Here is a 27,021-nt window from a genome sequence, read left to right as displayed (position 1 = left end):
CAGGTCGTGGAACCTAGTCAAAATCCTTTGACTAGGAATCAAACAAGGACATAAATTTCGACCAAAATCCAGGTCAAAGGTTCGACTAGGATCCTTTGTATATGACATTCCAAAATGACAAGAAATGTGTTTCAATATGCATAGATTGTTTAATCATTTTGTAAATTTGGATATCACTTTGTGCAACGGTATGTCTCACATCCATGATAAAGATATAGTACCATTAAACAACTATTTTCAACAAGGTTTATCGTGATGGACTATGTTAAGGCAAAGGATAATGTTGGAGCCACTGTGATAGGGAATAAATAAATCCTGATTACGTAATTAAATATTGTATTAATTTCACATGATTTGGGCTACAAGGCCCAATAAGAAGATGTATGACATTCAGACCAAAAAGGTTAACACATTGATCAGGCCTGATGGACCAGATCAGGCCTGATGGAACAAAGAAGGCCCAAAACCCTGAATATTAATTAATTTCATAATTAATTAATAAGGGAAAAATCAGTTATTAAGAAGAGTCCCAATAAAGATATAAATCCTAGTGGATTAGCCTCCAAGGGACTTAGAAGGATAAGGAGTCAGTTTCCTACCACTTAGGACTCCAAAGTCCATTCTAATTCTGAGACTTGACCACCAAGTCTCCTACACCAAGTCCAATTCAAGGACTCCCAATATCTATATAAGGGGTCTCACCCCACAAATCAGAACTACATTTTTTGACTTGATCCTTGGTAATCAGCAAGGTACGTAGGCATCTTGTTAAGACAGATTGAGTCACGAAATATAAGAGCAGTCAAATCGAGCTTTGAAGCTCACGTTCCTTAGTAATAAATACAACAGTTATTATACTTTAGTTTTTGATCCATAACACACTGACTAGATGGTTAAGTTTAGCGTGTTTTGGTTAAGCCAAAAGAATCTAGGTATACTGAGAGATAATTATAAAATTATCATGAGAAATGGGCCTAGAGAATTTCTTAACAGTGTCATGGTGGACACTTAACCAATACTGATTGGAGATCCCACGAACTTGGTTCAACGGGCCAACTAAATCATGATGACCAAATCAATGTGGGGGAAACCCCATCCTGTTCCTATGATGAGGAAGCAGTGAGACCCGTACGGTACGAGGCTAAGCCAAGAGAATCTAGTTATACCAAGATATAGTTATAAAATCATTGAGAGGAATGCGCCTATCCAATTGCTTAACGGGGTCATGGTGGACACCCAACCAATGCTGACTGGAGATCCCAAGAACTTGATTCAATGGGTCAACTAAATCATGATGACCAAATCACAGTGGGGGAAACCCCTGGCCTGTTCCTATATATGATGAAGAAGCAAATAGACCCGTATGGTACGAGGCTAAGCTTTAGAGCTTTTAATGATCATTTGGTGAATACATGGAGTTCAGGAGTGAACATATGTAATTAAGTTGAGTAAACGTGGGTTACTCTATGAGTTAAAGATCACCTATGTAGGAAAGAAGTGGGGCCGCTTTAAAGGAGAATTGCGAAGAATAATTCTTTAGAAACTCTTGCAGAACCATGACAATGTTCCATGGACAAAATGAACATACTCATGAGAGCTAAACGAGTTAGAAAATATATAGTGATGAGTATATCATCGTTTACATAAACGGTTGAATAGTTCAAGGACAAGCACGTCCCCTGTCTACCAGTAAAGTCGATATGCTTATTCGAGGAAGGTTCAAATGAGCATTCTCAACCTATCGTATGCTATATCTGATCGAAGAAACTAACACCAAGTCAAACTCTGCGTCTGTCTGTCTATGTGTTGTGTGCTACTGGACCATCAATCTCATTTGTGGAGGATTGTTGGAAAAATTTAGTATTTTATACTAAGTTTTGAATCATTTTGAGACTCTATATGAGTGAGACACATTATGTATTAGTGTTGTGTATTTATTGGAACGCAACGCCTATTTACACGCTCAAAATGAGTAAAAGGTGAATGAGAACTGATGCTCTAAAATGTGATCTTTTAATGTGAAAAGTGGTTTTAAACCACACTTGTTTTTTCTTATAAATACCATGTTCACATCGAAAATAAAAATAAGTGCTTTTAAACCTCTTTTTATGAACATAGTCTTAGGGCACCATTTTTATTATGTCGAAAAAAAATAAGAGATGTGTCTTTAATTCTCGTTCTTTTTGGTCCTAAATTTTGCAAATAATTCGATGATATTTTCTTGTTCGTCTCAAACTCGCTGGAAGTGATGCCCTACCTCACTGCAACTCGTTTTATCCTGCTCGCACATACGGTGAGAGCCAACACGCTGGACTCGGGTTTTTTCAGTTCGTATCTCCTTCTTATTTAATTTTGTTTTGTTCATTATTTGTTTACACCACTCTCATAATCACACACGAATACGATTATTATAACTTTAATTTTAGCATATCGTACAACAGGGGAGAGGGGAATTAATTTAAGTGGGGGACAGAAGCAGAGAATTCAAATTGCTTGTACTCTTTACCAAGATGCAGATGCATATCTGTTTGATGATCCATTTAGCGTTGTGGATGCTCATACAGGATCTAAGCTATTCAAGGTGCACTACATTTTTATCTGTAATGAAATATGTACCTCAATGCAATTCCTTGATAACATGCGTGATAATCTGACTGGTTTCTTCTTAACTCTCATATATGTGTTCTGTTTTATTTTTGATTTTTCATTAAATTATTTGTCATTAACTCTCATTTGATTTATGTAACTCATCAAGTTGAGTTTCTACCTGCTGCAGACCTTACCCTGGTGATTTATGCATTGAACGGTTGGTACATATTATTACAAAAAGATATATGCATAATTTACTTTCTTTTTTCAGGCATCTACATACCAGAGCACAATTGATTTAAACATGCCAAATCAAGTTGGTACTTTTGCGTTTTCAGTTATACAACTCCTTGGGATTATTGCTGTAATTTCGCAGGTGGCATGTGAAAAAAAATAAAAATAATGTGAGCCATTCACCTCTACTCAAAGGTTTTTGTCTTTCATATCATATCTCCTTATGGAAACTCCACTGCGGGCTTTGAATATATTCAGAAACATTTAACTTGAAAGATGTTAAGTGAATTAATTATATTCAAATTCAAACAGAAGTTGCATAATTTATTTGCAAATGATCACGCATGATCTTGTTTTAAAAATTTTTGTCAGCAGTTTATCATTTTTGTAAAAATGAATGTTCAAGTATGTATAACAAACAACTTGAGAGGCAAATGCATTTTCCATGTTGTTCTTTATTCCCAGCTGAATGTCATATATTTATATTGCAACAATATTATCTACCATCAGCACGTGAGCTGTGTTAAAAGTTGTCCCATATCATTTATGGAAGGGGCAATTTGCTAGAATATAAGAGCCACATAACTCTATTAGTATGAGTCCTTTTGGAGTTACCCAAAAACAAAATATTATACTAACGTGGAAGCCCCTCCCAAAAGACCTCGTACTAATGTGAAGTTGTCTGCCGGCTCTATATTCTAGCAAACTGTCCATCGCGCGAAACGATATGAGACAGCTCGTAACAAGCTGGCCCGTTTAGTTAGAGTGCATCAAGCTCCACTTATAGAACATTTTGCTGAAACAATCTCAGGATCAACTACGATTAGGAGTTTTGACCAAGAATACAGATTACGGGGAACAAATATGAAACTTATCAATGGAAGCTCCGGCCAAAGTTTCCCAGTTTTGGTGGGAGGGAGTGGCTGACCTTTCGCTTGGCTATACTGTCTTCTCTAACATTTGGCTTCTCGTTGGTTTTCCTGATCTCTGTTCCTCAGGAACAATAGACCCGAGTAAGTGGTTTAACTCCTGTATATTTCTTAATAAATTGGTTTTTGTAAGTATACGGGGAGGGGGAGGATTCGATGGAAAATGGGAAGCAGCCTTACGGAGTATGTAAATTCATTAATCATTATATTCAACTCTTGGGAGTTCTCCATAGCACATAGTTCTTGTTTTGCAATTGATTTTACTCCTCCACATTTTAAATTTTTCCACCAATGTTGGTGACATTTCGGTTTGCAGGTCTAGCAGTTACTTATGGCCTCAACCTATAAGTGCCTTTTTTAAGATGTTACACCGACTTTTATGAATGCAATAATATACATCTAGGACATTTTATAAGTAATTGTCTTTTCATGGCTACAGGTTCGATATGCTCCTCATATGCCCCTGGTTTTGAGACGTCTTACTTGCACCTTTGAAGGAGGGAGGAAGACCGGAATTGTAGGGGCAACTGGAAGTGGTAAATCAACCCTTATACAAACCGTATTTCGCATTGTGGAGGCAGCAGCAGGAACAATATTAATTGATGGTGTTGACATATGTTTGCTCGGATTACATAATTTACGATATAGATTAAGCATCATTCCTCAAGATCCAACTATGTTCGAGGGGACCCTCCGGAGCAACCTGGACCCTCTTGGAGACTATAAGGATAAACAAATTTGGGAGGTGGGTAGGTGGCAAGTATTAATGTATTGCTAGCTTGGTGTACATTCAAAAATTCGATTATGTAGAATACAATACATATTAATTTCTGTAGTTGGTAATGATACCCAGGTTCTCAAAAAGTGCCAATGAGGAGATGAAGCAAGCAAGAAAGAAGGCAAGCTTGACTCAACAGGTCAGCTTCATACGACCCTACAACATTATTTTTTCCCACTCTTAAACAAGCATAAGTTGATAATACCTATTAACCTAAACCTTGCAGTTTCGGAAAATGGGGAGAATTGGAGTGTAGGTCAGAGGCAGTTGGTATGTCTTGGTCGTGTACTACTTAAAAAAAGCAAAGTATTAGTTCTTGATGAGGCTACTGCATCGGTTGATACAGCTACTGATGATATGAATCAGCAAACTCTGAGGGAACACTTGTCAGATTCTACAGGACTAACTATAGCACATAGAATAACATCGGTGCTTGATAGTGATATGGTCCTTGTGTTAAATAATGGTTGGTTAGACCCGTTTGAATATTTTACTACAGATTTCATTCGAAGGACTGGTTAGTTTTATAGTTTATTACTGCTAATATGAGATTTATAAATTATTCATGTGCAGGGCTCCTTGAAGACTACGATTCCCCTACAAAATTGCTGATAAATAAAAACATCTTCATTTGCTAAGCTTGTAGCTGAGTACAGTGTGAGATCTAATTTAAGCTTAAAAATTACAGGTGGATGATTAAAGAATAGAATGATCACTGGTTAGTACTTGCATTATTGCTGAATTTGGTTTTGATTGTCATCGTTGAACAAGAGTGACCCTAGTGTGGAGAAAGGAAGTGGAATGAAAAAAACAAACGTTGTGTATGCTTCTAGCCCTTGTAATACAACTGGAGGGTTTTTCCTTCTCAATGAATGGAGTTTAAAAAAAAACGTCTGATTGAGGTTATAGAACTGTAACGATGTATAAGTTTGTCCTTTTTAACTGAAGTGTTGATGGTTTACTCAATTATGGAAGCTGGTAAGTGATTTGTTTGGACAGTACGAGAATCGAAATGCGGACCTCAAATTTTAACAGTTGTACAACAGCAGTATAGATTGGTCCAAGTTTGTAAGAAGATGATAAGGAAAAACAACACACTTTAAATCAATAATACTAGGGACGTCCGATATATTCTATGTTATTGTCCTCCCCCCTCTCCAGCTGCAGGCACCCTAAATTGCAATTTGCAACCTTTTAATAAAAGTTCTGTTATGGACCAGTAAGTGTGATCTTTTATTCTCAACGCCCCCCCCCCCCCCCCCCCCCATTTCAGAGTTTTTCAAGGGGAGCAAGTGGATTTCAGATAAATGGAGGATTGGGACTATTCTTAAGTGCCTCAATTCCAATTATCAGTATTACACTTAACTATCATCGATCTCTACAAAAATTAAGAATGTTCTTCTTGTTAATGATGTTGCCCATCCATATTTAACTAATAACTTATCCAACTAGTTTACCCCTCACATACTTGGAATGTAACGAACAAACTATATGTGTGCGTGTTTAAGCATTGTTTTTACCACTCATTGACAGAATATCACTTCACTATTTCCGGAACTCTCAAGTCATTGTTTTTTCTCTCACAAATAACAAATCCAGCATATTCCTAGTTTTCAAGGAAGGACGTAATGATGATGCAATGCACAAGTAAAGATGAACAATTTCGTTGGCTATTACTAATTTGCATTACAGCATTTGCTATTTTTATTGATGATTGCAATGCAAGTGAGATTTTAGATCACGAATACGAGTTAAATGTTGCAAAGGCTTATGGTCGTGCATTGTTGCAAAGTACTGGAAACAACGAAGCTGTAAAGGAACCAAAGGGTGGCATAACATTCCACAAATGGTTACCATTAATTTTAGGCCTTGCTTTTTTCTTTATTCTTGCATACTTTGTGAACAGAAAAGCTGTTCAGTCCGCGAAAGATAAGGAGATTCTAAAGATTTTGGCACAATCTCCGGCTCCCCCAAATTTTCCGCCTATGAAAGATGTGGAAGAAGTGCAGCCAGCTGAAGTGATTAAACAGCCCGAGCTTTATTTCTTTGTTGAAGAAAAGGTAAGATTTAAAATGTCTGACCTTCTTGAAGCACAGGCTGATTTGCAAGGTCATGGGCTTTGTAGCAGCCTTTACAAGGTGAAGCTCAAGAACAGTAATACCATTTTTGCTGTCAAGAGATTGAAGCAATCACCTCTCTCATTCGACGAATATTGCACCATTATGAAAAAGATAGGGAAGTTGCAGCATCAAAATCTTCTTCCTCTTGTTGCCTATGGCTTTACAAATGAGACAAAACTTCTGGTTTACAAGTTTCAACCTCAAGGAAGCCTTCTTTCGCAGCTAGAAAGTAAGTAAATTTGTACAATCGAAGGTGACATAATAGTTGACAGTCTAACTACTACTACTACTACTGTAAAAAGTAAAGGGTGGGTTATTTAAAAAATAAACATGCTTTTGTTTTGTTTATGCAGAATATACCGAGGGCAAGAGGGATTTTCCATGGACAACTAGGCTTTCTATAGCTGTAGGTATAGCAAGGGGTTTAGATTACATTTACCAAATGTGTGGAGATGAAGAAGTTATTCCACATGGTAATATCAAACTCTCAAATATTTTGCTAAATGAAGATGAGATGCCCCTAATAAGTGAATATGGCTGCTCAAAGCTTGTGGATCCAAAGAAAGCATGCCTCTTCAATGCCAACGAATATGCAGCACCAGAGAAAACTTTATCTGAACAAAGTGACGTTTTCAGCTTTGGGGTGATTCTGTTAGAACTACTTACTGGAAAAATTGTTGAAAGGAGTGGACTAGACCTTCCAAAATGGGTAACATCCATGGTCAGGGAAGAATGGACAGGAGAGGTTTTTGACAAGGAGATTGCGAAAATTGCAAAATACGCTTTTCCTTTGTTGAATATCTCCCTCAAATGTGTGGCTCATCTTCCCCAAGACAGGCCAACTATGGCTCAAGTCCTGGAGAAAATCGAAGAGGTTGCGAATGTGCATGATGATCTTTCCCCTGCATCAACTACTTCTATTGAATCAACACCTAAGTGTTTACTTCACTCGGTTGTGCCAGAGGAATGGGAGACTCCTGGATCAATCCGCTCAAGTTTCTGATAATGTTTGCATAAGCTTTCCCCGTGGTTTTGAAGAATGATCTTTTGGAATAACATTGTGGCATGTGAGATATTATTCAATTTCTAGAGTTACGTGTGGTATAATATATGATTACATGAAATATGTTTATGATCATGAATAAGATTCTAAGTGCATTACCATCAAATAATTTCTCTGTATTGTAACTCATTACCATTATTTTACAGATAGCCCAGTACATGATAATGTTAATAATATAAATAATTTTTTATTTATTTTATAGCTAAAGAATTTTTTCCAACAAGAATATGAGAAAAGGGATTAGACTAGTGCCATAACAATCACTTGTCATGGACCATCCTCCATCAGAAAATAGAAATGTGATTTCTATATTAGTTCTTTGTATCACAAAAAAAAAAAAAAATATTGCAAAAATACACATTCAAAAGAATCCACCAAGGAACAAAGATTATAAAGTGTGAAAATCATAACTTAAATAGGTAAGTTGTCAAGGTTCAAGAGTAGGGGGACCAATCTTCAAAATGTCAACATCCATCAATCTTTTTCGAATCTTGACGTTTGAGATTGATCAAAAGTCACATTTTTACCTAGTAATGTTGTAGTTTGTAAATCGATATTAATCTTTATAAGTTCCTACACCAAATCTAACTATGCCTAAAAAACTATACATGATTTCGATGATTTGTTATTGCATACTTAAATTCTATTGCATAGTTTATGATATGCTGACGTGATCCATGCATTTTAATGAGAAACTCAAATGTTAAATCTATCAACGGTTAAAAAATTATTTGAACGTATCAGCATAAAATATAGTTAGTAGATGGTTGCAATAATTATTTGCCACCGGTCTGGATCATAAATATTTACTTAAAATGCAGCAGAATATTGTGATCTAGTAAAATATTTTGAGAGAGATGTGCAATCCTATATGAGCAATAGTATTAGAAGTTGTTATGGTAAATATTGTTAGATGTGGTCTTTATTTGAGTTGGTTTTCAAAATCTAAATATTGTAACAGTTCAACATCACCTCCTGCTGTCATCTCTCTTGACACTTCTCCAAATATTCTCAGGGACACCAGAGGATTGCCTAGTACACACTTTCTTTCAATTTATATATGTATATGTAAATATATTTATATATTCTTTCATCACTCATCTCAGCTTTTATGAAATCCTTCTTTTGATTTAATAAACAAACTAGTGGAAAAATAAAAAAGAGAGAGCTACATTTGGAGAGAGAAAGAGGGGGGTAAGAAACTCCTTTGTTTTCATTTTATTATATAATAATTGTATCTATGTTTATATTTTTCTGTAAATGCATTCTCATAGATCTTAGTTCCTTTCCATTTTTCAACATCTGGGGCCATTATTCTTTTTTTCATATTTTAACATTTTTTAACAATTTTCATTGATTCTATACTGATATTGAATTTCCTATCAGCCTATCTGATCTGCATGAATCTTGTATTGCTTTAGGGTTGTATGATCCGGATGTTCCCAGTTTTTAATTGAGGATTCCACCAAGATTTGATCAGTGCTAGTTGGTTAGTACTGGGTTTTGCATAAGCTTCTGGATAAGGTATGCTTTAGATCAGTTAGATTGGTTAGAATTATTCAACTATGTATTAGTCACACTCAAATTTTGTTTGTCAATTTCACATTCTACTGATAGTGAAGTCATTGAGTTGTTGTAAAGTATTTTGTGCATATACTTATTTCTGTATTTAGTGTTGAGTTGTAGTTGGAATTGGTGTAATTTGTCTTAAAGTTGGTGTTTTTAAGTTGCTGATACTTATTTTATGTTGATTCTACATTTAATTGTGGAAACAGATGGAATCAGATCTCGGTAAGCTTTTCATTGGTGGGATTTCCTGGGACACCAATGAGGATCGTCTTAAAGATTATTTTGAAGCATACGGAGAAGTGGCGGAGGTAGTGATCATGAGAGACCGCACTACAGGTCGTGCTCGTGGGTTTGGTTTCGTTGTCTTTGGTGATCCTACGGTTGCAGAAAAAGTGGTTAGGGAGAAACACACGATTGATGGTCGAACTGTAAGTTCTTTATGTATGATCTTTTATTATCATGTAGTCATCACAATGTAACATAAGTAGTCACTTTTAACTTGATTCTCCAAGTACAAGTTCCTTGTTGATGAATCTGATAAGGCTAGCTTCTGTGACCGAAATAAATTTTCTTAATGTGCGTTAACTGTATACTTCTGCAAAGTTGAAAACCATCTTCTACTTTCATCATCTCCCCGATAAAATTGGATTTCTTTATAGGCTTCTTAAATTTCCCTAAAGCTTGACTTCTTTCTTAGAAACTACGAAAATCGTATCTAGGTGTAATAACATTTATGGCTTCTTGATTCTTAGGTGGAAGCAAAAAAAGCTGTTCCCAGAGATGATAATCACATAATAAGTAGAAACAATCATAGTAATCAAGGATCACCTGCACTTGGCCGCACAAAAAAGATTTTTGTTGGCGGTTTAGCATCTACAGTCACCGAGAGTGACTTTAAGTTGTACTTTGATCAATTTGGGACAGTTGCAGATGCTGTTGTGATGTATGATCATAACACACAAAGGCCAAGAGGCTTTGGATTTATCACATATGATTCAGAGGAAGCAGTGGATAGGGTGTTGCACAAAACCTTCCATGAGCTCAATGGTAAAATGGTCGAGGTCAAACGGGCAGTTCCGAAGGAGCTCTCTCCAGGTCCCAATCGCAGCCCTCTTGTTGGATACAACTATGGCTTTGGTAGAACCAACAACTTCCCCAATAGCTATGGTCAGGGATATAACCTGGGCCCAATAGGAGGTTATGGAGTTAGGATGAATGGTACAGTTAAGCCTGTTGTTAGTGGTCGTTGTGCATTCCCTCCAATTGGTTCCCCTGCTATTGGAATGAATATGAGTCTGGAACCAGGGCTGAGTCAGGGCTTTGGAAGAAGCTCCAGCTTTAGCAACAACCTTGGATATGGACGGACTTTAAGTTTAAGTCATGGTGGCAACTCAAACAGGTACATTACTCCTATTGGTTTTAATGGGGGGAATGGTAGAAATGAATCTTTTTTAAACTCACCTACTAGAAATGTGTGGGCAAACGTTGGCCCTAACAGTTCTGCAACCGGTGCTCCTGCTTTTACATACATGGGGTCTGGAAATGGGATTTTTGGAGTATTTGGAGATAGTTCTGCTAGTTGGGGTTCCCCTCCTGTTTTGGGTAAAGGTGGAGAGCGTGCTTCTGGATATAGCAGTAACATAGAGTATGGAGGTGGAGAAAACAGTTATCAGTTGGGAGCTACTGGGCTTGGAAGAAATATTGGACCAGGTGGAGCTGCAACTTCACCTTTTGTTTCATCAACAGTCAATTTTGAACGGTCATATGGAGACTTGTATAGTGGTAGTTCAAGGTTTGAAGATGCACCATGGCAGTCTGCATATTCAGTGATTAATAATGACCTGGTTCATTTGATTATGAGAGTGTCACTGCAGCAGAATCCACGGTGAAAAGCTCCGAGGGATATGTTGGGCCTTGTAGTATTGCAAATAGACAAGCCAATAGAGGTAATACATTTTTTTTAGAATATAAAGTTTGCGAAATAGAACCGATTTGGTGTACTTGTCCAGTATATTCTGATACAGATTTTTGTAGCAAATAGAGTAATCTATGACCTAAAATCTCTCCATAAAAACATTATTAAGCTGTTAACCTCTTTACAATTTCAAAACATATAAATGTCGCCAGGACTTGTTAGTTCTTACAATCTCCCTTATGATTTTGTAACTTGTACTTACGACTTACCTGATTGATAGATTGCATGGAATGTATCAGTACATGTAGAATGTTGGCAATGTAAAAACTAGATAATATGCTACAACTGCTAAATTTAGAAGTTGTTAATGAAATCATGCCTAAACTTTCAAGTTGCTTTAACTAAAATTTCAGAGGATATTAACAAGTGCAGCCACTATGTGAAGTGTAGTTCTTACTTATATATGTTGGTTAATGGTGCTTTCTTCAGGAATTGCTACATAGAAGATTTGGGTTGGATATGGGGAGTTAAATTTTAGCTAATGACATCAAACATGACGACTGGAGGGACGGCTCTAAGTTACAAGGTGTCCCAAAATAATTACAGATCATCTTATATAAAACATTGCGAAAAGCTAACAAGGATTTCTATTTTGGAGCAGAAGAATATTACAGAGCAGTTTCCAGGGGTTCCGTGAGAGCTCATGATTAGTTTTCCTCTTTATATAATCTGAGCTTCTATTTTTCTGTTATGATGTGGAATGAGATTGTCGTATATGTATATATACTTGGTACCTGTTTGGGAATCCAACTTAAATGATGAGAAAGACCGATCCAACTATAAAAATATATAACACACATAAATATATATTTACTTATACATAACTAATAAGATTATTACAATTAAATATAATTTAAAAATTAAAATGCATCTTATCTTTCCACCTATTAATTTTCCATAAATCTTATTCACTACCTTAACCAATCTCTTCCAATTACCGAATTCTATAACATTGTCTTAAAATACTAATTTTTATATTTATATATCAAAATTATTATTTTATGTAATTTGTAATTTATATTTTGATTCCATTTAAAAAATATAAGTTATAAGTTATAAATTATAATTTATCAAACATATTATCAATTTATAAATAACTTATATATCAAATTATCTAAACACTCAAATAACTTATAAACCTATAACTTACTAAGTTCATATCAATTATATGCCATTTTTTATTTTTGAATAATAAATTACTCTTTTTAAGAAACTCCAAATAATAATAGCTTTCAACTTAATGATGTGAAAGATCGATCCAACTTATGCCTCCTGTTTGGCATATTTAGAAACTGAATTTTACTGCCTCTATCTTGTAAAATTAGAATATTAGCATACGGTAATTTCAAGTTTCTATCATTCTCGTTTAGTTGTTTAAATTAATTATAAAAAAGTTTAACATTCATAAGTAGGTATTCATCTAAATTAGATGAGTATAAAGATTTTTTAGTGTGAATAGTAAACTAATAAATACACAATTTGATTAAAAATTTATTAACTCTATTTCTAAAATATACTAGTTACTCATATAACCCCCTAAATACGTATTTAAGGGCATTTTTCTTAAAAATTTAAGTTATCTTTCAGAAAATGAATAAAAGTCGTAGTTCAGTTTTTTTATTTTAAAATTTGTTTTTTTTTAATTTTTATTCTTGTATTAAATTTATTATATTAATTTTTAATTTTTTTTAAAAAAAATTATAACTTATAAAATATAATTTACCAAATACATTATCAACTTATAAGTAAGTTATATGTAAAATTATCCAAATACTTAAATAACTTATAAATTACGATTTTCGTATCAATAATTTTCAATTTTAAGTCATAAGTTACATAACCAACCCCAAACACGCCGTCCCACCCATTTTTTACCTAATTTTAAAACTGTTATAAAATATAATTCTATAATTTATAATTTTAAAAAAATTCTGTATAAAAATTTAAATATCATATTTTATTTAGAAAAAAATATTTAAAATTAGAAATCATACTTTACGGGAGTGTTATGATCGCCCGTCCACTAATAAAAGAACCTGAACGGGAGTGAGGAAGTACGTATGTTAGTGCTGTGCATTTCTCAACAAGCTTCAGAACCCAGTTCTACAGCATACGAGTAGAGTGACATCTATTTATATTTTATTGTTGAAGTTTTGTAACATCAGGCGAAGTTGCTAATACTTTGTCGTTATACTTCTTGCTTCGTCTGTGTAATTTGATATTCTCTGTTTTTATGTGAGATTTTTCTTAGAGAACTAGTGTGAAACTGTGAATTAGAAATGGAATGTGATGCCATTAATAAATTGCTAAGTATTTTATTAGATTTGTTCTAATGAGATACTCTCCACAGTGTCAAGATGTTAAATTATGCTATCTAATTCAAATTTGAAGGTATTTAGATACCAGACAAACTACATAGAAGTCACAACTTAAATCTGATCTGATTTATTTGTACAACGTTTTGCTGACTAAATTTTACAGATGTTTAGATTAGACTAATCTACCGCGTCAGAAAATATACTTAAGAAAGTTACAAAGCATTACTATTAAACACCGGTAGCTTAGGGGGCAGGGTTCAGTGTTGGGTCCTAGACTCGTGTATACATCTATATATATTGAGTATGACTCAGAACATGATGTACAAGTATAAAGATTCTAGTCTTATTATATCCAAAATTTGGCATTGGATTTAATTGCAGTCAAATTCAGTATTGTATTGTAGAAGTAGAGGACGCGTCCAGACCTTCAGGACGCGCCCAACTTAAAGGGGTACCTTACAAGGGATGGCCTTATGATAGGAAAGCTTGGAAGCGCATGAACGCGCCCTGGAGCTTTGGACGCGTCCAATATTTTGGAAACATTTGACGGTTATGTTTGTAACACCCCCCAATCCGGGGTCGGGAATCCGGGTTGTCACGAGTTCCAATTCCCTTAATAACACTCAATCTTAATAAACAATCAACTACTCTGTATTGTGACCCCACAATGAACACACACACACCACAAGTTATAGTCTCAGTGATGAATATCCAAAAGTAACACGAGTCATTTTATTCCAAAATTTTATGCCATTACACCTTAAAAAGGGTTTCTGAATAGATTTACATTTCTTTGCCATTATTACAATTGATAAAGATACTTAAGTCTGGTTCATCAATAGTTGAAAACCTAGTCTATTGGTAGCTCCTACCTCAGCTACGGCGGCATCAATGCTTCCAGAAGACTGCGGAATGTTTTCTAACCGCTTGCGAATCGGGAGCTTGGTCCTGTTCATCCTTTCTATCTGTTGTTGTGTGATGAAAGAAGAAAGCAAGGGTGAGCAGCAAGCCCACCAAAATAATATGTATAATGATTAACAATATATGAGCCTTCTCATAGTACTCATGAAAGTCTTGGTCAAAAGAAATGAACCAAGTTTGATATCTTAATGCGATGAAGTCGCAAAATATTCAGTATATATACATATATACTTTTCAAAATCTTGGAAGTCCTCTTCCGTGTATAATATACACAAAGCTCCAGTTTATAACTGTATAAAACTATCGTTGCAAGGTGATCTCATACATCTAACCTTATCTCAACGTTTTTCTGAAAATCTTTGACATGCATAAGATAATCAATTACTAGATATAAGTTTAAAAGATGAAGTTACAAGATACTCCAATATACTTATATCTTTTCCGAATACTACTTGAACTACCACCTTTCAATGTATAATTAGTTCATCCCATAGATTAAGTTACAAGACAAAACTTGTATAGAATCAATCTTTAAAATATCATCAAAATAAAATGAAGTTACGAGATACTTCATTTGATGCAAACATCATTTTGAAACTCGACCCTGCCAACACTCAACAATCGCCCAACCGTAGCCTTTCTATCGAAGTGCTCTGGGTAGTGTTGCAGAAATATCCAATTGGAAGATGAACTCATTACGGGAGTTTGCCGCGCCAGGAAGACCACTTACAATGATCAGTCGTAGTAGTGCAACCCTACCATTTTCTACATGTAGAGGAGAACCTGTCGGATTTACTTGTCAACCGAACACTGAACTCCTAAGGAATGGACCGCCTTAGCGGAACTTCCAGGCCATTTGGGCCAATATAATAAGGCTGGGCCGGCGCTACTCGGCCACTTACGCCACTCCTAGTTCAGATGAAATCCATGACTCTGAAACGTAAAGCTCGTTCCCCCTTTCCCCAAGTAGAAACTTGTTGATACGGCTCCACCAAGAAGTCGTATCTAGTTGGAAAGGAAAACTCACCGATATTTCTCAGGAGATGCATGTTAATGGATTAACTTGTTCCAAGAATTTTACTTCCCGAGTGTTGGGTAAGTAATCAATTCATTTATCAAAACAGCAACCTTGTTGCGAATATAAAACACACCACAGAGCCGGATCCCTCAGGTTTTGAGCGAGTATTTAAATCCCCTTCGAAAGGAGGATCTTAAATATAAAAATGAGTTTTGGGATCCGCTCTAACTTTTAAAAAATCATTTTGAAGACTCGCAAAACATTTTTAAGAATGTTTGGGGTGATGCTGATTTAACAAGGTAAATCAGTCCCAATATATTAGAAAATATCTGAATATTATTATTTAAATAATATTCCCATAAAGAATAATCTTTATAAAAATAATTGAAGTAGAAGTTTTAAAACTTATACTTGAAATGAATATTAAATAATCAAAATATATACCTATACGAAAGTACTATCTTTATTTGAATAATCAAAAGTGAGTTTGATTATCGACACCTTATTCTTTAATAAAATAAAGAATATATCTCAGCAAATAATCGGAGTCATAGATCCTCAAATGAATATTCAAATAATATTCAATAATAAAATAAAGGAGTCATAAGTCCTCGGATGAATATTCGAAATAATATTCAATAATAAAATAAAGGAGTCATAAAACCTCGGATGAATATTCGAAATAATATTCAATAATAAAATAAAGTTATCGAATAAACCTTATTCGATTAATAATTTTGAAAACTATAACCATATATATATATAAATATATATATATATAAAATCTACTCGGGATCCTCGACTCCCGGTTTTAGATAATGTTTTCACCTTTGGGTCCCTATACTAAGGGTATATGCAAATTACTGCTATTCTCTAGCATATGTATTATCAACTGAACCAACAGATATATATGGCAAGAATACGAAACAGGCATGCATATATATACCATATCAGCATGCTTCAATATATCGCAACATTTGCTAATTAACCAACATGCATCTATCACAAGATAATGCATATACATATATACATCACAACAACAGTATAACGGGTAGAAAACTTGCCTGAGCGGCTGGGGGTTACAATCGGCTCGGGACGAGTCTGGTAACCTATAAACAACAAGTAAGTTGGAATTAAACCAAAGTCACTTGTAAATCTATACTTTAACCAACTTAGACTCTAACGCTCGTTTTGCGCTAACTGATTTTCTTAAGTCACTCGAGTACCCTCGGCTCCACCATTTTTAATAATTTAGCCATTAAGAGTTTTAAGACGATTCTCTCGCGAGTGCCTTACCATTTGCCTAATACACTCTACATAAATGATTCATACTCCAATTAGTCCTTTAGGGTCCTTAATCAATGTTTCAAAGTAAGGCGAGGGATAAGGTTTCGTTCGCGAAACGTCGTTAATTAAAACGGCCGTTTCTCCTAAACCGTATATCGGAATCAAACGAACTACATATCAAAACGAAGCTCGTAACATGAACTATCTAAACATGGCAATGGTCAAAACCTATCAGTGAGTTCTCGGGTCCTAATGTTAAGAATAAAAACAGCCTAAAGTAAATCGGACATTACGACGGCTATGTTTACGTGATTACCCAATTTTATATCACTCCAATTCATCACCAAACAACCCCAATCCATTCATACAACCAAAGTCCATCCTTATCACATCATAACATCCCCAATAAATTCAATATTAACATTTATACTTATGCTTAAGCTTGAATTTAACTATACTTAAGTTCTTTTAACCAAAACAACAAGATTCACCATTCCATTTCACTACCACTCCAACCCAAACTCTAAACCACAAGCATTAAGCTACTATATCACCATAACAATCAAAATCATCTTATTATACAAAGGAATCTAGGGTTTGGAGATGATATACCTTCCTTGAAGTGGTGGGAGTAGCTAGGAAGCCTTAAGAAGCCTTGAGAAGTCTTAGGGATGCTTGGATCTTAAAGGAAAACAAGAAAAAATCAAGTTAAAAACTTTGAAATCACTATTCATTGTCTTCTTCATTGATTTCTTGAAGAAGATTGAGAAAGAATTGAAGGCTTAAACTCATAAGATAGCCATAACTATGCATAAGTATGACTAGGGAATTATCTTACCAATTTAGGAAGCCTTGATCTTGGGTTTTGAAATTTCTTTCTCTTGAAAATGGCAAAAGCCGAGAGCAATGAAGAAATAAGAGGTTTTGTGTTTTTTGTTTTGATGAAATGAAATGTTTGGCTTGGTTGATTGAATTAGATTTGTTTTATTTTAGGTTAATTACCAATTTAACCTTGGTTTTGTGTGGTTAACAATGCACCACATTTCCTTCCTTCTTATGTCATGCTTGCATCACTTTGTGATATCATCATCCCTCCTTTGTCCTCTTTCTATTGGTTGGATGACATCATCCCCACTAATCTCTTTGATTAGCTTCTAATTATTTGCCTAATGACCGCTGATCTGTTATACGGTTCGCTTAACTTTCGTTTTCGTTTATCGTTTGAGGGATCATACCCGAGATCTTATTACTTAGGTTCCCTTAACCTTTCTCAATACATTATATTCCTTTTTATGATCCTCTATTATAATCCTTTCATTTAAATCCTTTTTATCCTGTTACCTTATACTCAATTCTTTCCGTATCTAGTGGATTTCCGGGAAAAATCAAAGTGTTCGGAATTGGATTCTGACGATCTTTACATACACTTATATACCATATAGAGTACTAATAAAATCTCAGAATATCCATAACAGAACCCCTACATAGTGTGGCATGAAAAGTTTTCTCATTCAGCTAAAACACTATTCATAAGGGTTACAAAAAGTTCAAAATTTTGGGGTTATTACAATGTTTGTCTAGCAGTGAAGGTTGGATGAACTGCTCAGAGAGAAAGGACGCGTCCTGATATGTTTGATGTCAGGTAAGGTAGTTGCTGGAAGAACAAATACAAGTTTCATGGACGTTAGGGCGCACCCAATGTATTAGGACGCGTCCTATGTGTGATCAGTGCATTCTTATGAGGAGAGCTTAGGACAAAGCATGTATGGAAAGGAGCAGTGGAGATTATTTTTACTAACGTATTTGTTGCAGGTATTCTTTGAAGAATTCCCTCCTTGAGACGGTCAATGAGGGGGATGTCCGTGAAAAGTTTGAAGGCCTCTAGGGGTATGCCTGATGATTGAAGGCCTCCTCCTGTATTCAACGGGTGTCCTTGTTGGGGATGCGGGGTTAACATTGGTGTGTGCTTTGGGAACTCTGTTCTTGTATTCAACGGGTGTCCTCATTGGAGAACTTTGGAGTCATCCTGCACTTTGCACCCAAGAGCTTGGGATCACCTGTCCTGTTATCAGGTGGGTTATCCTCATTCAGGGGATAGGGATGCGTCCGACACTTGGGGTGAACCGTGGCTATACATGCGTCCGTAAATTAAGGGAGATAGCTGTAACGGAGTGTTATCCTTGCGCAGGGAGATGCACTACCCGTGAAGTCCTACGATTACAGACGAGCCTTGGGCCTTCGCGGTTGGGCCTCATAGTTGGACATTCCTAAAGCTAGCGGAAGACGATATCTGGATGGGCTTCTACCGGGCCTAGGAATAAGATGTCTAAGCCCATTATATTTCTTGTTCTACAAGAACTACGTCAGGCTTGATCCCTATATAAAAGGTACGTAGGCACATTCAGAGGGGTAGGAAGTTGAGAGCTGATAAGGGAGCCACCACTTACTCTGATCAATCTCAGCCTAAAACAACCACAAACTATCTCACACCGCTTGATTTTCCGGCGAAGAACCACCGTCATAGATCTTAATTCTGGCGAGAAACCTCAATCTTTGTTGTGACCAGATTCCTCCGTCAACAAATTGGCGCTAGAAGGAGGGGTGCTGATTAAGATCATAATCTTGGGAGGAAAAGATATCTTACAATCATGATGGCAGTTCTTATGATGGAAGTGATAGCAGATCTGAAGGAGAAGGCAAGGGAGGTTACACTCGTCATGAACCCTACGTGCCCAGAAACATGGTAGATCCCCCGAGAGCTCCGGATGTGGGAGGAACACCTCCGGTTCTCATCAGCAACGCTAATATCTTGGAGCAGTTGTACCGCATGGGGGATACTCTTAATAGTTTTCACTCAAGGTTGAATACGGTGGAGCGTCGCAGGACGAGGAGGGGTCATCGTTTTCCCCATCGCGGCCACGCCGTGGGGAAGGCGCCCATAGTCGAAGGAGATGCTCAGGCCAGCGGAGACAACCCGTGAATCACTCTGTGGTGCTTGGAATATTCTAATGATGTAAAACCTATTGTGGAGCTTGTTGATGAGGACACGGACGATAGAGAAATGCCTCATCTTGTCAATCAGGTTGTGCACACCCCCATAGGCCTGGGCGTACGATGGACGAGCGCCGTCATACGGAAAATACTCAGAATCAAGATGAGGAAGGAAGAGACTTTTCATAATTAAAAAGAAGGCTTGGCATAAGGTTGGAAGATGACGATCTGAGAATGCTACTGGCAGAATGATAAAAGGAAGGAAACACTGGAGAACCGAGGCCCCGTGGTAAAACGCGTGTGCCCCCTACATACCAAAGGGATGATAGGGTGCGGCACCGCGAGCACGAGCGTGCCCCTCTGCGAGGGAGGTTCGGGAATTATTACCGAGGCTATCAAAGAAATGGACGAGGAAGGATGGGATACCAACATGGAAGGGCACCCTACAATGGTAGGAGAGATGGCGTACCCTCCACTGAAAAAGCTCATGTTGTTGTCCCTGTAGCTTCCCACAGTGTTACGGGCAATGGGTCCAGGACGTGTCCTCATGGCTGGGACGGTGTGCGAATTCAAGAAAGGTTGCAGAATAATGAGGAAATACCGCGACGCGGTCAGGAGGAACCTCGCGTGCGGGGGAATGTTCAAAATCGAGATGGTAGCATAACACAGCCGCAGCCTCAGGGCGAGGGGCGCCAAGACCCACTGGTACACCCCGGGGGTAATCAAGGGGAACAACAACAAATTACGAAGCAACCCCAACAACCTAACATTCAAACCATTCCTGGAGTAGGGACGTTTAATGTGAACGATCTTAAGAGGTTGCTCAACCATCTTGAGGGAGGCAGGGTAACGGCGACTGCGCAAGCTCCTTCCCCTTTTGCTGCTATCGTGAGGGAAGCGCAATTGCCGGCAGGATACAGGAACACAACCAATGACTTACGTGTTCATGGGAATTCTGACCCTGTGGAATTTTTGGGGCGTTTCAATATTGAGATGGATGTATATCAGGTACCTGACTTGGCTCGATGCCGTCTCTTAGCGGCCACCTTTAGAGAGGGCGCTCAACAATGGTTTCAGAAACTTGGTCCAGGGGTAATCACATCTTGGGAACATATGAAAACCTTGTTTTTAACTCAGTTCCAAGTTGCGGTGAAGTATACACCGCCAGTTTTCACACTGGCCAATGTGAAACAGAAAGAGGGGGAAAGCTTGACCTCATACTTTAAAAGGTTCAATGCAGAGTCTACTTTGGTGAGGGGCGCAACTGATGAAACACTGAAAATACTTCTTATAGATGGTCTGCGTGTGGGAACAGATTTCTGGAAGCACCTGCAAGGAAAGGACCCTGTGTCGTTAGCTGATGTACTTGCACATGCGGAATCATTCAAAGTGATTGAGCAGTCGCTTGCAGAAACAAAGAAGAATGATAACACCCACAACTCCAAGGGGAGAGCCAAGAGAAGAGATAGATCCATGAGCCCGGAATATCTGCGGAATACTAGAAGCCCTAATAGGGTAAACACCGTGAACACGCGGAGAGAATGGAGCCCGCCGTCGAACTATAAAAGGAGGGTAAGCAACTACACTCCATTGGCATCGTCCATTGACTATTTTGTGGAAAACCCAGAGGAAGAAGAAACCCAGGCGAGGATCCGTAGTGTGGAAGAAGTTATGGTGAACCATATAGAAGAGATCATGCAAAAGGAGGTTAACTGAAAAAAGTTGGAAGGAAAAAGTGAGATTTTATAAAGTCTCAAAAGTAGCCTCAAGGTGGATGCTCCTCGAAAAGAGGACGCGCCCTTGAAGAGTGAAAATGTAATTGAGGTTGATGCTCCTCAAAATGAGGACGCGTCCTCCACACCTGCGTTGCACAAGACCATGCCTTGTCCTGAGATAGATTCTCCCATGCATAGGGACGCGCCCTCGGATGTAAGAATGGGCATCGAGGACCCCCAGGACTTTGATTTTGATCTGGATCCCAGGATCCCTATGCCCACCGAGAAAATGGGGCCGGCCGAAGACACAATATCTGTTTTGGTCGATAAGTATGATCCAAGCAAGGTTTTGAAAGTGGGATCTCAGCTAAGTGACAAAATGAGAGAAAGACTTACTCGTTTTCTGATTGAAAATCTCGATGTCTTCGCATGGAGTCATTCAGACATGGTGGGAGTCGACCCCGGGGTGTGTCATCGGTTAAACATTTTCCCTAATTGCACGGGCATACGACAAAAGCATCGCCCAGTGAGCGGGAAAAGGGAGATATCATTAAAAGAAGAGGTGGACCGACTATAAGAAGTGGGGTTGATCAAAGAATCTTACTACCCCAAGTAGCTTGCAAATCCAGTGCTCGTTAAAAAGCCAAACAGGAAGTGGAGGACGTGTGTAGATTTCACAGATCTCAACAAGGCCTGTCCAAAGGATAGTTTCCCGCTCCCACGAATTGATCAGTTGGTTGACGTGATAACAGGGCATGCCTTGCTAAATTTCATGGATGCATACTCTGGCTACAATCAAATTCCCATGTATGGTCCCGATCAGGAGCATACATCCTTCATCACTGATAGGGGGCTATACTGCTACATAGGAATGCCATTTGGATTGATTAACGCGGGCGCGACCTATCATCGGTTGGTGAACATGATGTTCAAAAACCAGATTGGGAGAACCATGGAAGTATATGTGGATGATATGTCGATGAAATCCAAGGAGGTGAATGACCATATCGAGCACTTGATGGAAATGTTTAACATTCTAAGGAGGTTTCACATGAAGTTGAATTCACAAAAGTGCGTATTCGGCATATAGTCGGGCAAGTTTCTTGGATTCATTGTCAACCATAGGGGAATTGAAGCTAACCCCGCAAAGATCAAGGCACTGATGGCTATGAAATCACCCACCAATGTGAAACAAGTGCAAAACTTAACTGGGAGGATCGCCACGCTAAATCGATTTGTTTCCAAATCGTCCGACAGATGCAATGAATTCTTTAAGGCAATTAAGTTGGTAGGGAAAGACTTCGTATGGACATCAAAATGTGAAGAGGCTTTTAGAAGAATTAAGGAACAACTGGGAAACCCTTCCATGTTATCAAAACCGTTAGATGGAGAATCTCTAATACTTTATGCCTTGATCCTTGCGTCAAGGAAGTTACAGCCGTACTTCCAGGCCCATCGAATTGAGGTTTGCACAGCATATCTGCTATGGCAAGTCCTTCACAAGCCAGAATCATCGGGGAGGATGTTGAAATGGGCCATGAAGTTGGGACAGTTTGAATTGGAATACATGCCCTGTACAACAATTAAAGGACAAGCCTTAGCCGATTTTTTGTTTGAATTTGATTCTGCTGTTGATGATAAAGCTTTGGTAGTGCTCCAGCCCCCTCGTAAAGAAGAATCTTTAGAAGATTTTCCACATCCCTGATGGATCTTACATGTAGATGGGGTAGTTAATAATGGAGGAGCAGGTGTAGGCATAGTACTCGTGTCTTCAGAAGGCCATCATCTGATGAGCATAATTCACTTCAAATTTTATGCAACGAATAATGATGCGGAGTATGAAGCATTGATTAATGGCCTAAAGATCGATTTGGAAATGGGGGTGCGAAACCTAATTGCGAGGAGTGACTAGGAGCTGGTGGTGAATCAGGTAAATGGGGGGTTTCAAGCGCGAGGCCCGCGAACGAAATTGTACTTGAGATGCACGCAGCGCCTAATAGGAAAGTTCAAAGAGGTTAGGTTAGAATATGTACCACGGGAAAAGAACATCAATGTGGATGATTTAGCGAAAATGGGGTCGCAGCAGAAGGCTGTGTTGTTGGGATCCATACCTTTAGAGATCCAGGAAATTCCTAGTATCCCGGAGATAGAGGTGATGCAAGTAGATGAGGCTCCCAAGGAAATATGGATGACACCCATTCTTACCTACATTCACAAAGGAACAATCCCCGTTAATAAGTTCAAGGCTCGTCGATTCCGCTACCAGGCTGCAAGGTATGTGGTGTACGATGAAGTTCTGTATAAGAGAGGCTCCAACCAACCGCTGCTCAGATGTGTCGATGAAGAAGAAGGAAATTATATTGTAAGGGAGGTTCATGAGGGAATTTGTGGTAATCACTCGGGAGGTAGCTCGTTGGCAATGAAAATTTTACGCCAAAGGGTATTATTGGCCTATGATGAAAGAAGATTCCGCGAATTTCGTCAGATCATGTGATCGCTGCCAGTACTTTGCGAACTACTCATCTATGACAGCGAAGCTCTTGACATCAATGGTAAGCCCGTGGCCATTCTCTATGTGAGGAATAGATCTTATTGTAGAACTGCCTAAGGCTAAATGGGATGTCAAGTACGCGGTAGTCGCGGTTGATTATTTTACTAAGTGGGTAGAGGCTATGCTGTTGGCTACTATCATCGCAAAGAAAATCAGAGACTTTGTTTTTAACTCCATCATGTGCAGGTTTGGAATCCCTTACAAGCTTGTATCTGACAACGGAAAGCAGTTTGACAGCAAGGACTTGCGACAACTGTGTGAGGATTTGAAAATAAAGAAGGAGTTTGCAGCGGTCTATCATCCTCAAAGCAATGGGCAGACAGAAGCTGTGAATAAAATATAAAGCATACCCTCAAAGCCAAGCTGGAAGAGCGCAAAGGGAATTGGCCTGAAGAACTCCCAAAAGTGATGTGGTCCTACAACACTACTCCACGATCTATTACGGGAGAAACTCCATTTATGCTGACTTACGGCTATGAAGCTATGGTCCCCGTGGAAGTTGGTTCGGGATCGCTTCGCAGAGATTGTTACACTGAAAAAGATGCGGAGGTCAATCAAAGGCTTCATTTGGATCTCTTGGAAGAAACTAGGGAAAATCCTCAGTTGAGGCTTGCGGCGTGTCAGCAACGTGCCACAAGGTATTATGACAAAAAGGTAAAGGGACAGCTGCTGAAGGTAGGGGATTTGGTGCTTAGGAAGGTGATGCCAAACATGAAGAATCCCCAACATGGAGTGTTTGGAGCTAATTAGGAAGGACCATATAAGATAAAAGAAATCTTGTGGAAAGGGACTTATCACCTTGAGGATATGGAAGGGAAGTTGGTTCCGCGAGCGTGGAACGCGGAACATCTCCGAAAGTATTATCAGTAAGGCGCGGCTTTGGCCCCTTACATATCTTTTTTATTATATACTTAGGGCTGTGCCCAGATTATAGACTAGAAGTGAAATAAATTCCTCCTAGCCTAGGGGGGTAGTGCATGTACTACTTACCTTAGAACTGGTTGAAGGATCATTTTTTCGAATAAATTTCCCACAGAGCATAGTAGTCGTGGGACTGGTGTACTTTGGACACTAGAGCGCATTATTAATAAAAAAAACTTTGAAATTTTCCAAAGGGCTGTTTATTTGTTGATTTTCTTGGCTTTATGACGTGTCCTAATCACAGGACGCGCCCTAAGAAATAGTCATTTACTTACATTTACAAGAACACGATTGGCAAAAGGGAAACTAAATAAAACTTGGGTAAAACTGGAAGCAAACGCTTCTTAAGTCTAAGGACGCGCCCAAGTGATCTTGGTTGATGCTCCTTTATTTTTGTGATTTTAACATTCCTTAGCTAAAAACAAAGACACGTCCTGGCCAATGATGCGTCTAGCTTGATATGTTGAAAATATTTTCTTCAAAAATAAAGGGTGGATGCGTCAAAATACTAGGACGCGCCCCTTTTGTATTGTGCTTCACCTAAATACAAAAGTACAGTATGCTATAATGTTTGGGAAAAATATACCATCCAGGAGGACGCGCCCAAGTAGCGGGACGCGTCCTATGGCGTATGACGCTGGAATAGAATGAACACATAACAAGCAAGATATAAAAGGCGACGCGTCCCCAGGACGTCTGCTTAGCTTGTAATAATAAAGGAAATAACAACAATATCTAAAAGGGGACGCGTCCTCAGATTAGGACGCGCCCACTATAGGTAAACAAGATGATCAGGAAAACATAGCATGCAAGAAGATAATCAAGAAAGTAAAAATCTGCATGGTCAAGACATAAAAGCTTTGTAAAAATACAAGCAGATGAAATTCAAAAAGTAATAATCAAAGTTTACAACTTACAAGGCTTAAAAGGGCCCGCACCCTTAAGATAGTTCTGATGAAAGTTGCATGAATAAACCTAAGACGCGTCCTAGACAGGGGGCGCGTCCTGAGGCTTGTCCCGGTTGTCTGTTGGAGGAGGCAGAGTGTTAAGTGGAGAAGGCGCAGGAGACGCGTCATCCTCTTCCAGACCAAGGATGATCCTCTTGTTTTTAATGGAATCTGCAGCCTTGATTCTAAAATCACTTACCCATTTCTGGGTGTCTTCATCAAACTTAAAGAAAGTGTATTCTGGGTCATTTGCTATGAACCCAGAATACCACTCTTCGAAACCTGCTACAAAACCATTCTAATTTACCAGCTTCTTCTCCTCCTTCCATCCATGTAGTCTGTCATCGTTCAGAGTGTCAAGTTCCAGCTGCATTGTGGAATTCAGAGAGATTACATCCTCCACAGCCTTCTCCATAGAGGTGACATTACCTTCCAGCACCACTTTCTCACCCTCAAGATGTGTCCTGTCCTCCTGCAAGCGCTTGATCTCGACATCTTTTTCTAGGGCGAGCAAATTGATGTACTTTTCTAGAGATTTGATCTTATCTTCAGCCTGGCTTTTAGCAGTATCAGTGATGGCAAGGCGCGCCCTGAGCTTAGCAGCCATGTTGGCACTTTGCCTAGCATGCAGGTGGAGCTCGGCTGCAGCCCTTACCATGGCTTGTTCTGTTTGCTCCTCTGTCCTAAAAGTCCAGCCTCGAACTTCATCTTCTGTGAAGTCGCCAGCCGAGGACGCTCCAAGATATCTATGAATGAAGGATTGATCATCTGGCAGTGTCTTTTGGCGCTTGGAAGGCGCGTCCTCCTTCTCAGGGATGTCCAACACTGTAGTAACGATGATTTTTGGTGGAGGGGAAGGAGTCACAATAGGAGTAGGGTTCTTAACCTTTAGATCAGGCTTCATAGAATCCTGCTTCCTGGCTCTCAGCTTCTTGGAAGCCCCAATGGAAAATCCCTTGGGAAGAGAAGTCATATATGTGACATAAAACATGGTAAGAAATATTAGACATGAACGCACCCAGTTAATAAGATGCATCCTAGATAATATGACGGAAATAATGAAATGATAAGGTGCGCATAATGCTATTATATAAA

At 38.3% G+C, this 27,021-nt stretch overlaps 2 protein-coding genes and 1 long non-coding RNA gene across 3 annotated transcripts; all 3 read left to right on the top strand.

Annotated features, from left to right (window-relative positions):
• Positions 1 to 3,635: 3,635 nt before the first annotated feature.
• LOC141706109 (uncharacterized) lies at positions 3,636 to 5,216 on the top strand. Its single transcript, XR_012568641.1, has 5 exons — positions 3,636 to 3,836; positions 4,192 to 4,497; positions 4,606 to 4,669; positions 4,757 to 4,996; positions 5,104 to 5,216. It is a non-coding gene; the product is annotated as an uncharacterized LOC141706109 (long non-coding RNA).
• A 942-nt stretch (positions 5,217 to 6,158) lies between these two features.
• On the top strand, positions 6,159 to 7,653 carry LOC141695048 (leucine-rich repeat receptor-like protein kinase PXC1). The gene is made up of 2 exons (XM_074499287.1): positions 6,159 to 6,879; positions 7,004 to 7,653. The coding sequence occupies exons 1-2, from the start codon at positions 6,159 to 6,161 to the stop codon at positions 7,651 to 7,653; spliced, it is 1,371 nt and encodes a 456-aa protein (XP_074355388.1).
• A 928-nt stretch (positions 7,654 to 8,581) lies between these two features.
• On the top strand, positions 8,582 to 12,023 carry LOC141707942 (uncharacterized). Its single transcript, XM_074511396.1, has 5 exons — positions 8,582 to 8,907; positions 9,135 to 9,237; positions 9,489 to 9,710; positions 10,035 to 11,228; positions 11,687 to 12,023. The coding sequence occupies exons 3-4, from the start codon at positions 9,489 to 9,491 to the stop codon at positions 11,169 to 11,171; spliced, it is 1,359 nt and encodes a 452-aa protein (XP_074367497.1). The 5' UTR covers positions 8,582 to 8,907; positions 9,135 to 9,237; the 3' UTR covers positions 11,172 to 11,228; positions 11,687 to 12,023.
• Positions 12,024 to 27,021: the final 14,998 nt, after the last annotated feature.

Source organism: Apium graveolens, chromosome 2 (assembly GCF_009905375.1).
Source record: "Apium graveolens cultivar Ventura chromosome 2, ASM990537v1, whole genome shotgun sequence".
Taxonomy (NCBI): Eukaryota; Viridiplantae; Streptophyta; class Magnoliopsida; order Apiales; family Apiaceae; genus Apium; species Apium graveolens.
The sequence above is the reverse complement of the archived record's forward strand: the minus strand, read 5'-3'. Positions and strand labels throughout refer to the sequence as shown.

What these genes read in the sequence shown, in the direction of transcription:
- LOC141707942 (XM_074511396.1), top strand. Translation starts at nt 9,489, where the DNA reads ATGGAATCAGATCTCGGTAAGCTTTTCATTGGTGGGATTTCCTGGGAC. An exon ending in ACACGATTGATGGTCGAACT is followed by an intron (nt 9,711 to 10,034) that starts GTAAGTTCTTTA and finishes CTTGATTCTTAG; the next exon opens with GTGGAAGCAAAAAAAGCTGT.
- LOC141695048 (XM_074499287.1), top strand. Translation starts at nt 6,159, where the DNA reads ATGATGATGCAATGCACAAGTAAAGATGAACAATTTCGTTGGCTATTA. An exon ending in CCTTCTTTCGCAGCTAGAAA is followed by an intron (nt 6,880 to 7,003) that starts GTAAGTAAATTT and finishes TTGTTTATGCAG; the next exon opens with AATATACCGAGGGCAAGAGG.